The 11,852-nt window shown below is 39.1% G+C and overlaps 1 protein-coding gene across 1 annotated transcript in view; it reads right to left on the bottom strand.

Moving 5' to 3' along the window:
• Positions 1-540: 540 nt before the first annotated feature.
• ctnna1 (catenin (cadherin-associated protein), alpha 1) overlaps positions 541-11,852 on the bottom strand; it is a 62,805-nt gene continuing 51,493 nt past the window's right edge. Inside the window, exons 17-18 of the mRNA XM_088343485.1 lie at positions 5,753-5,887; positions 541-2,532 (exon numbers count right to left, since the gene is read on the bottom strand). Coding sequence (XP_088199611.1) covers positions 2,242-2,532; positions 5,753-5,887 — 426 coding nt within the window. The 3' untranslated portion in view covers positions 541-2,241. The remainder of the gene's footprint in view (positions 2,533-5,752; positions 5,888-11,852) is intronic.

Genomic DNA, 11,852 nt, shown 5'->3' with positions numbered 1-11,852 from the left:
TTCGTGCTTCCAGACTTTCCTGAGCGTTATAAGGTCGTGCATTTGCATCATTTTCCAAAGTCGACGCACAGAGAACACAAGAAAAATAGATAAGTGGGCCATTGGGTGCGATGCCATATACATGCAATGAATGTCATAAGTAGATTTAAAATAAACCTAATATTAAAGTTTTCTGTTATATATTCTGATCATCAATCCTTAATACTTTGCAACAATGTTTTTTTTTTGCGATGAGTCGTCTTATTGTGTTTAAAGTTGTGAAAAATGGGGCAGGGAACTTTTCAGAGTTTTCTGCCTTGGTGTCCGATAACTTTTTGTCGTGAATTTCAGACACTGCATATGACAATATATCAAAAACATCTTGGTTAGGGGAAATACTTTTGCCAGGTACTGTATTTCTAATTTTTTCTTTCATCTGTCATTTTTGGCAGAAAATTCGGTGCTGAAAATCCAGTGCACCTGATATTTTTTTTAAACACGCCTTCTTTTCTTCAAAATTGTCAACCTTTTAAAAAAAACTATCAGGAAATAAAGGCTTAGTAAACATTTTAGATAGAATGGTTTTATTCACTGGTTTATCAAAAAAGAGCAGGCACGGGAATTCAATATAGTGTGTGGTTACCGACAAATCAGCTATAAAGAATAACATCAAAATAAAGTAAGACACGGCAAAGTTAACTTGTATCTTTTTCCAAAAAATCAAATACAACAAACCGCAAACCCAAGGGAAAATCAAAACATTTGAGATTGCTTGTGCATGGGAGAGAAAAATAGCTCCGAGTGTGCGCATGCCCATTTGGGATTAGCTCACTGATGCTAAACGGGGAAAAATAGAATCGGAATTAGAAACAGAACCGGAACTCGAGACTTCAAGACGCTAGTTTGCAGTTTCGAATCTGGACCGAAACTCAAGAGAAAAACAAAAAACGAAAAAAAAACGCAGATTTCTTTCCTAACCCGAGTGGAACTAAGTATTAATACCTCAATTTCGATCCGTTCTACCAATTCTAGGGCTCACTGAAAGAAAACGAAGCCGGGCAGATTGCTTGGCTTTTACCAGCCCGTCAATAAGTTCGCGGCATGTCTCGGTTACCCAATAAAAAATCTTGATTGATGACAAATACTATCAAAAAAACAGGTACAAATATATAAATCTAACTTTGGCTTGGTCTCGTTTATGTATTTCATGATCGCCTCACATGCTCTGCAAAAATATATATATTTGCCATCGCCGGCGCGGTAAATACACAACCTGATCACGCCTTTTGTGGAGCTGAAAGTAGAAAATCCCTCCGATTGATCCCTTTACTAGTCGGTATACAGCAGTCTTCTGGAATTGAGATGAGGCAGACGCACATATATGGAAAGATTATATTAAAACAAGTCGAAAAATTAAAATCTCTGTAAAATAAAATGCCAAGCTGGATCTCTATTGTCGGACAAATCCTGCCATATGTAGAAATAGATGTATAGAGAAAGGGTGATGAGTATTTGCCGTATGAGAAATAAATTAAGCAATACCTAAATATACGTCACAAATCCAATTTAATGATAAATTTATTCATTTTGTTATCTATTTTAGTGTGTATTTTGTCATGTATTTTTTCTCAAAAAAGTTTTGAGATGAGGGGGCGGGTCAAATGGGCGGAGCTTTTCACCTATTGGTTGATCAGCGATTAACAAATCAGCTACTATTAAAAAGCTAAGCAAGTTTGACCCGCCCCTAACATTAGAACACTTGATCGTGACAAAAGACACGAAAAATACAAAACAAAATAAATACCGGAATGATGAACATTTTTGACATGAACAAACATTTCGGTATTTATTTCGTCGTTGCCGATTTGGCCGTAGTTTCTTTTGCCGTTGTTTATTTTGTCACAAAAAATGTTATTCAAATGAGGGGGCAGGTCAAACTGGCTTTTAACCTATAGCCGATTGGCTCACTGCTGGTCGACCAATAGGTGAAAAGTTCAACCAGTTTGACCAGTCATCTCATTTGAGTAACAATTTTTTGTGACAAAATACGAAACCGAATACAAGAAAAAATAATAACAAATACTTCGTTCATGAAAAATATAAATGACAAAACGCATAAACAAATCATTAAAATGCATTCATATCAATCATAAGTATTAAGCGATAATTTACGTGTTCATTTTTTTTTACTTGTATTTGTAAATATGTATTCACTTTTTTCTACATATGGCAGAAAAGGTCCTCCCTACTCTATACACGAATCTAAATACTATCCATGGCTTTGAACTCGCTGAGGGCCTGCACGGGGTTGATGTGTTTTTTGTGCGAAGATCTCTTCACTCGGTTGGTTTGGCCGTCGTCCTGCTTCTCGCGCTTCACCAGAGGCTTCTTCTCGGGCGCTTTCATCCTCCAGGAGATTGCCGGCATGTTGAGGGCCTCCATACCTTTGTTCTTCTGGTACTTGGTGGAGGCCACGTATGAAGCCTTCACCGTGGACACCACCGTGTTCATCAGATTCTTTGCTGCCTGAATCAGGGACATGGCGCTATCCAACTGTTTGGGAACAAAAATCGGGGTTCATACACCTTTTTCATGGCCAAATTCAAGCACTTTTCAAGGACGTTTAAAGCTAATGCTCCAGCAATTTCTCGAGTAGCATTTCAAGAAGAAATATTGTTTTGAACCATGTATTTTGCAGAGCCACAAATAAATCGGCAATTTACATATGCAACTTATTAATCTTGCGTATGCATTTATTAAAACCTGCGATTTTTAGATCATGAGTATATTGCGAACATATGTTTATTGAGACAAATATCTCCTAATGTTGGTGTTAGGTAAAAATGAATATTTAATAGTAATATGTAGCTTACATTTTTAGTTGCAGGAAGTTTTCCCATTAGAATTTACCACTGGCAAATGCTACCTTCATTTTTTTACACGATTCATAATAAATGTCCATAATTGATACTGTATGTAATTATTGCATTAATACACAAGTCATCCATCCATCCATTATCTGCACCGCTTATCCTCAGTAGGGTCGCGGGGGTGCTGGAGCCCATCCCAGCCATCCTCGAGCAGTGGGCATGGGACACCCTGAACTAGTTGCCAGCCAGTCGCAGGGCACACAGAGACAGACAACTCACTTGCTCATTCACACCTAGGGACAATTCGGACCGGCCAATTAACCTGACATGATTTTTTTGGGGGGGAATGTGGGAGGAGTGCCCGGAAGAAACCCACACAAGCACGGAGAGAGCATGCAAACTCCACACAGGAGCTTCGATCTCATGATCTCAGAACTGTATGCTAATCACTGCGCCGCCATGCTGCCTACACAAGTCATAGTGCCTTTTATCTATTTTTTTTACTTGTTGTGAAACATGGCATCAATTGTAAACATGAATAAGCACTTCACCCAATATGTAGACATTTTTCAATCCCTGAAAACAAGAGATTCAAATTCAAGCATTTCTAAGTATTTCAAGCACCAGTGCGAACCCTGAAAAATCAAACCTTATCCTCTGAAATGTTTCAAAACAAAAGTCTGTTGTTTCGGAGGCGAGAATCAACAACCCCGCCACGTTTTGACATACAAACATATGCGAAAGGGTTGGAGAATGGAAAAAAAGGTCAGACCAATTTAATCTCCACAATTTAAAAGCCTTTGAGACGTCGGTGACACTTATGCTAAGTGTTGGAAACGCCGTGGCCTGTCAGCCTCGCCGAAGGGCCAAACGGGATTCGTTATTTTGCGCGCTGGGGCTCGCTATTAAATTCAGGTTGAATGGCAAGTGGCTAATTAATGCTTTAACAAGCCTGTAAACATTGCTCGTTTTGACAACACTGCACGAGAGTTTTTCATCAAACATGGCCTTACCTTTTTTTTTTTTTAACGAGTCATTGTGAGCTAGTTCGAATTCAACAAAAACATGCAAATGAGTTCAAAAGCATCGTCAGGGAGGGATACGGCACAAAAGGTCAGAAAATATGCCAGTAGTGTTTAATAATAGTAGTCCAAAGCGCTGAATCCCCTTTTAGGAGCTTTTAACCATTCAAAAATGACAATTTCCAGTTCACTAGGTATTTTGCTCCAATAACAAGTCTTGATACTTCCAACACAGGGGTCAACAAACTTTGAAGTTGTGAGGTACTTTTATTTACCTATTAGCTCCACAGGCTACCAGTTTGATAGGTGTTTTTAAAGTAACAACATATCAAGTGAGTTACTATGTTAGTACCAGGTTGTAATTATTAGAAGTAGTGTCAAAATTGCCTCAGTAAACCAGGAAAGTGTCTGCCTTGTATAACAGCACGTAGTGATTTCATATTCTCTGATCCTTTGGTCGTCGGGCTACCACTTCCTGTGGTGTGTCTTGGGCAAGGATGGACAACCGGCGCCCATCCCTCTACTGACTGTTTTAATGGGGTAAGGTTTGCCCCCTCCATATGGAACAGATGGTAATAGTTTCCAAAGTAACCAGTACCAGGAGAGACCTCCTGATCTGTCTTTGATACAGCGCAAACAATCCTCTCGCTCTTCAGAAATAAACCCCAACGCCTTCTTTCTTGAGTATGATGATGCTGATAAACAGAAAATAAATCACTGGAGAAAACGATTGTGATTGAGTTTGATTTGCTTTCTAAAATGTTGGTCTTCGTGGATTAGTTACATGTAAAGCTCTTCTTAAACGAAATCTAAGTTAAAGAAGACTGTATAAACATTTACATCGTTTACATATTATGTTTTAAGCAGAGGTTACATTAACTGACAATTTTCCGTATTTGACGGAGTTCTTTAAGAGTTGACGGAAAACTTTTAAGGCCCGCTGTCATTTTGACGGGTTGAGGGTTAGGCTAGCAGCAGTACGTCTTTAAGGAGGTACAGTCCTTTAAGGGAAAAACGTGGAGAGACAAAATCAATGACGGGTGGCTTTAAAAAAATAAAATAATAATAAGTCAGCGAGAGAAAAGCCTGGCCCAAACGAAATGACTGACATTTTAGGCCCAGGCTTAAGATCTTACCTCTACCAGGAAGCCCACTAAGAGTAGTCTGTGGATTGGTTTGGAAAATAGTTAACCAATAATGGTAATCCTTATTTGTTTGTTTTCTGACATGCAAAATCGACATTCCAAAATTCTTTTTAAAAATTAGCCTATAATTTTTATAAGTAAAACCTTTACAAAATGTTGATGTTGGAGTAGTTGACTGGACCAATTTCAACCCACCTTTTAAGAAAACCATGATAATAACATAATAGTAACAAAGTAACAACGCATAACATAATGGTCCTTACATACTCGTGATAATCAGTAACAAAAAGTAGCTTTATGCTTCCATAGGTTTGGTGGCCGCTGGTGAGAATGGTAAAATTTAGCAGCATGAATAAAAAGAGTGTTACTTTTTTCAAAGACATCTAAAGCTTTGCAATCGCAAAAGCAAGCGATTTCCATGCGACAGGAGCCGAAGCGGCCGAGTGTTGCTCTCTCAAGCTGTTGTTTTGTTTGAGTTCGAGAGACGAGTGGCGCTCGAAAACCTCTTTCAAAGAATTGATTTCCACCTTCATCCTCCTTCCCAGAATTCAGCCACCTTTGAGACTCCCTCACTGGCGGGCCTTGTCACAACATGTCACCAACAGTTGGGCTTATTTCCTATGTCATGTAACATCGCTTTTAAACCGCTCAAGTGACTTTGGTGGATGAGCGCGTTGAATACGCTGAATTATAAATGGTTCCCCGGTGTTCGAGATTAAGAGGACAGCGAGCTCACCCCGGAGACGACCAGTTCTCCTCCAAGATTCTGAACCTCGGCCTTGACTTTGCTGCAGATGTTGAGCTGGTGGCAGTACAGGGCGATTCTCTGCAGGTAGGCCAGCAAGTCTTGCTTACAGGTTGAGTCCGGGCACTGAGAAACACAAACACATGGTGTTACCAAGTCTGCTGCGTTCGTTGCTATTGAACAGATGTCAAAATCGAATTTGTCATTTCAAGACTGGTACAATGCTACCTCTTTAAACGAGCACCTCAAAACACCAGGATTTCGGTATACTCTTGCTCGCTCTACAAGGGAAAATTCAAGTTCACAAGCCGTCACAGAGGCTACCACTAGAGACCCCTCACCGCCCGTGACTGCTTACAGCCCGAATCAACTTGTCCAGTTTGCCCGTGCAAACTGAAGCAGGCAAAAAAAGTGCTGTAAATATTTTTATGTGTACGTTAGAAGTAACCTCAGGCATAAAACCAGTCCAGCCCTACCCCAAGGGGATTAAAGCCTGACAAAGCCCGAGCTCGACCAATCAACTTGATCTGAGGGAAACACATTTTCACGTTTTAGTTTGTGAGTGATCGGGAGAAAGAGGGTTGGTTTTGGTAAGAAGTTGGGCATTGTTAACACTTAAAGAGAAAATCTACTTTCAGCTTTAAGGACATCTCAAACACAGACTCCGCCTTTAAATTTACAGTCCCTTTAATTTTAGGTGTAAGTATTCTCAACAGTCTCCCGAACTCATACCTGTCAACATCTGCCAATTGCTCCCCTTAATAATGATTGCAAATCCTCCCTTTTAAGCGATAAAAAACCTTACAAACACAAAAGGCAATCTACGAAGAATACCGCGACAATATTGGTGCGTTATGATGACGACGTCATCCGCTACCAAGAAGAGACTATTTGGATTATAGAGCCAAATCGGGAAGGACGATATCGGTCCTTTGTCCAGCCATTTCTTCCAGGAGAAAAATCATGATGTGGCTTACACAATGTGAATTGATCAAAATATGGGAAAAACTTACAAGTTGGGGTCTCTGTGACTCCTCCTTGCAACTGCCCCTCCCTTTGTTGATTGCATTTTATTTCCTTATCATCATCATCCTATTTTTCTTATTCTTGCATCTTTTTGTCCTTAATTACTATTTGAATGTGTTTTAATGATAAGGAAGATGTGTTTTAGAGCTGTTCACTTGGATGCTTTTGGGAGGAGGGTAGCAGACCAATTGGTTTTTGATTTTGCGCCGGGAAAACTCATTTATTACACCGGCAATTTGAGCTACGAGCATGATCCTAGGACAAATTGAGCCCGTATAGGTCTCCCTCTGTTTGTTATTTGACACAGCATCGTCATGATGCTGCACTTTGGTGGCGTTATGACAAGAAAGGAAGACACCCCCGTGGGATAACAAGCCAAAATGACAAGCTCAAAACACCCACAGGTATAAATCGCTTAGTTAAAGGTGGCTGCCTTAGCAAAATGTAAATGTTATTAGAAATGATTTGGATGTTAAAAAAACCTGGTGTTAAACGGATTTGCATTTGAAACTACGATTACAATTTCAAATGTGGGCATGTTGATTGGCATTCGTGCCAACTATCATTTTTTGATGAATTAAACCTCTTCTGCCTTTTAGCAATTGGGAACACGTAATCTAATTGTCCATAGAGACTTGTTCACCAAGACTGAATTTTACTTCTGACCATAAATGTGTTATAGAGTACCCAGAGATTAATTCACTCCACAAAGTAACACTAGGCCCAAAAAATGTTTACACGAGATTATAAATTTCAGTAATGCAGCTTCTGTAACGATACAGCTAAATTATTAAAAAAAGATGCTTCTTTTCAGGGTAGAAGTGTATATTGATACTTCCCAGAGAGAAGAAAATGGCGCCTTTTTCATTGTGTTTAAAGAACAATTATCCCAACACATGTAGGCATGAGTCACTAAGATTATATCCAATTTTTTTTTATGTAAACCTTTCCAAAAAAAGTGATCTATGTCAAGAAAATTGCATGTGTTCCATGACAATTTGTTCATTTTCCTGTCACTGAGCAGAATATTTATGCCAAAATTCTTTCAAGCAATACAGACAATTTAATTCAAAACACAAACATGAACTCACTTAGTGTCAACAAATATAAATTAGTAAGAATCAAGCCTCTGGAAATGATTTCAGTATGATTAATCACCATTATATGACAGGAGTGGCTTTGATCAGATAGTTGTCCATACATTGAGGGAGCCCCCACTTCCTAGTATTGCTTCTTGAGTCCAACAATGTAATGTGTAGGCAGACCCGTATGGTGAGTATAGACGTAGAGAAGCAGAGTAGCAAAGATACCGATGAGTACAGTTAGCGCTTCCAAACCATTTTCTTTCTAAAAAGTCCCTTCGTCATTGTCAGGGCAGGAGGATGACATTTTGCCATGCTGACCAAAATTGTGTAATCACATCACTGGAAATGTCAGGCACTGAAAAGTTTTAGCAAAGTTCTTGCATCGTTCATGCATAAGTTCAGTGTTCTGGCAAAAAAAAAAAATATATATTTTGCAAGGAAAGTGCCCTTGCTTTAATGGAAAGCTTTGTTTAGATATTGGAGGCAAAACAAATGCAAAAAAATGTACTGAAGTTAAAGTACTCCCTTGAAAATGCTTGAAATGCTGATAGAAAGCTGATTTTCTCAAAGGTTTTCTTGCAAATGAGTATTTTCATGAAACTATTTTGATAAGTATTGTGTCTCCATACAGGGCAGCACGGCGGCACAGCGGTTAGCGCATGTGCGGCACAGTTCTGAGGTCATGAGATCGAACCTCCTGTGTGGAATTTACATGCTCTCCCCGTGCTAGCGTGGGTTTCCTCTGGGCACTCTGGTTTCCTCCCACATTCCAAAAACATGTATGTCAGGTTAATCGCCCGGTCCAAATTGTCCCTAGGTGTGAATGAGCAAGTGAGTCATCTGTCTCTGTGTGCCATGCGACTGGCTGGCAACCAGTTGAGGGTGTCCTCTGCCCACTGCCCGAAGATAGCTGGGATGGGCTCCAGCACCCCCGCGACCCTACTGAGGATAAGGAGTGCAGATAATGGATGGATGTGTCTGTATAGCCACAAAACTAAATTTTTGTAGGTCTTCAAAAATGAATCAAAATGGCACCGGATCTTCCTCTTTGAGAGAAATGTCTGGCATTGAACGAGTTATAAAAAACGATAGTTTGGTTCAGCTGGCACAACTCAGGGCAAAGGAGTAGACATGTATCACTACGATTAAATATATTTCTCTTATGTAAAAGTTACTCCTGAGTACAAGCGTAATATTGAAAAAAGTGATTTGTGGTAAAGAAAATTTGGTAATATTGTTACATAATATGCGTTTTTTATAGAAAGTATCCTGCAAGTGATTAGTTTTTTATTGTATTTGTATGACTAATAATTTCGGCAAATTGATACAATGTCAAGTCGTAAAACCTTCAACTTTTCACTCTGTCCGCTGTTATTGACTGAAACACAGATAGTTTTTCGGCTTTTAAATGCTACCGCTGGAAGGTACTAGAGCAGACATTTTGTGTATTGTGGGGAGGAGTTTTTGTTACTTATAGTGATTAAACAGGCTTAACCTACTATAAAGTGCTCAGGGGGGAAAAAAACTGAATCTGATGCCAGAGCCATGGTAGAGAGCATAGTGGCATACGACATCACAATGTCATATGCTTGGTGCACAGCAGCAGACAAAAAAACTTCACAGGGACTCAACACAGGCCAGAAAATCATCGACTGATCTCTCCCAAGTCAGGAGGACATCCCGGGCTTTCCAAGCAGAGTCAACAACATTATAGTGGACCCTATACTTCTCCCAACAGGGTTCGTACATCTTTTTAATGGCCAAATTCAAGCATTTTTTAAGAACTTTTAAATGCAATTTTACAATTTTTCTAGTATTACAAGAAACAAATCTGGTGTGAATCAAGTATTTTGCAGAGCTACAAATATATCTGATTTAAATATGCAATTTTTAATCGCGCATATGCATTTATCAAGAGTAAATCAAGAATATATTTGCTTTTGAGACAAATAGCTCCCTTTATACAGTAGGTGTTGGGTACAAATGACGATGAATATATATCATAGATTTTCGGTTGCAGGAACAATTTACAAATTTTTGCATGGTCCTTAATAAATGTTCATAATTGATACGTAATCCTTGCGCCACAATGGCAAAGCGAAGCCACCAGAAAGCAGTGTCTGCTTCATTTTAACGCAGACGTGTTGAGCAACAATTTTAAAGATTTAAAAATAATTCACCAAGATTCAAGCAATTTTCAACCCTTGAAAACACAACATTAAAATACAAGGGTTTTCAAGGACTGTACAAACCCTGCCAAGAACACCACCTCATTGACCGGCCGCTACAAGTCCATTAAAACAACGCTCAACCAGCTCAGAAAGTATATGTGTTGGTGCCATTCATCTCCTTAAAACAAGCACACAAAACTGAGCAAAGAAAATCTGTCCCGTGTTTTAAAAAATGTTTACTCTGATTTTGTTTCTTCATTACTGTATTTGCACTATGTTGCTTCTTATGTCATTGTGCTAGTTTCGTCTCAGTAGCCTAGATGGTAAGGCGCCCGCTTTGAGACTGGGAGGTCGGTGGTTCGCGCCCCGGCCGAGTCATTCCTAAGACTTAAAAAGTGGTCGGCGGCGCCCTCTGTTGGCTGCGGCTGCATCGGCTCGCTACAACGGGTCAGGTGCAATCGACATTTCGTTCTGTGTACATTGTTACACAGAATGACAATACAAGGAAATTATTATTATATTATTGCACTACAACCTAGCCCAGTCAACAAAAGCTCTACCGCACAAAAATACAATATTTGATTTTAAGTCTTATTATACGTTTAGTCTCACCTTTACACCTTGTTGTACTCAATTATAAATTTTTGTCTTTTTTGTATTCTATCAAATAAAATAAAAAAAAATCTGTATTAAAATTGTATTTTATACTATTTCCATTACCTGTTCATGTATACTTCTAGAGGTCTTATAAAACTGCTTGGAAATTTCAAGATGTAACCGCAGAGTAAAAAAAGAATGACACATGCAATCCGTACAACAAGTTTCAGCAAAATCTCAAAGCCGCTAACGACCCGGCGCTCCAACCTGCAGACCCCAGAGGCAACCTACTTCATCCTGCCGGGGTTATTAGCATAATCTCGAAAATTAAGTCTTTGCACATCAATGTACATGCGACTGGCTCATTAAATCAATGGTTCCTTTGATCGCTCCGCGGTTACACGGCTAGCTGTGGCAATTCTACTGCCATGACACAAGACTTCATTATTAAAAAATAGCCTTTCTTGCTTTTTAAAATGAATTAGGCTATAGTGCGAAGTGCTTTCATTGTTCTCCAGATTTTTAAACTAAAATGCCGTGTGTGCAGACAAGGGCTGGAAATTGTCGACAATCTAATTTTCAAGTTTTTCCAACAGAGTAAGGCAGCTCACATGATTATAATCTCTGTTGAGTCGCTTATGAGCAAACGGGTCTCTGTCGCGAGCAGTAGCATGCAAAAATGATGGCGCCAGCATCAAATACCTGTAGCAAAAGTTTTAAAGGAAGGGAGCATTTTAGCCTTAAGATAGGACATTTTTTAAAGAAACTACTTGCAAAGTTTGCCAAGCAGAACTAGTGTTTTATTACAGTACCTCTGGAAAGAACAGCCTTCAAAATAAACAGTCGAGCAGTTGAACGAACCCTACTCTGGCTTGCCTCTGTAAGATTTAAGGCAATATCCTTCTGATGAAATGCTCTGTACATTTTATACACGTGTTTGTTGCTATAAAAGAGCTTGAGCGCAATGCCATACTGTTCCCAAAAAATATATTAGGAATTAAAGGCATGCAGTCCAAAGAACAAACGTTAGTTGTTAAAAGGTTTCAACTACAAAATATTGAGAAGCGTTAAGTTGCAGTTGACCACTGAATGTACTTTACAAAATGCACATAATATTCATTTTATTTTCTGTTCTACTGCTGTTAATGGGCCTGGGCTTAGTTTACATGGATTAAAGTGAAAACTTGATTTATTATTTTATTTGCCTTGCCC

This window comes from Urocampus carinirostris, chromosome 9, assembly GCF_059441175.1.
Source record: "Urocampus carinirostris isolate Australia breed hairy pipefish chromosome 9, RoL_Ucar_1.0, whole genome shotgun sequence".
NCBI classification, from domain to species: domain Eukaryota; kingdom Metazoa; phylum Chordata; class Actinopteri; order Syngnathiformes; family Syngnathidae; genus Urocampus; species Urocampus carinirostris.
The sequence above is the reverse complement of the archived record's forward strand: the minus strand, read 5'-3'. Positions and strand labels throughout refer to the sequence as shown.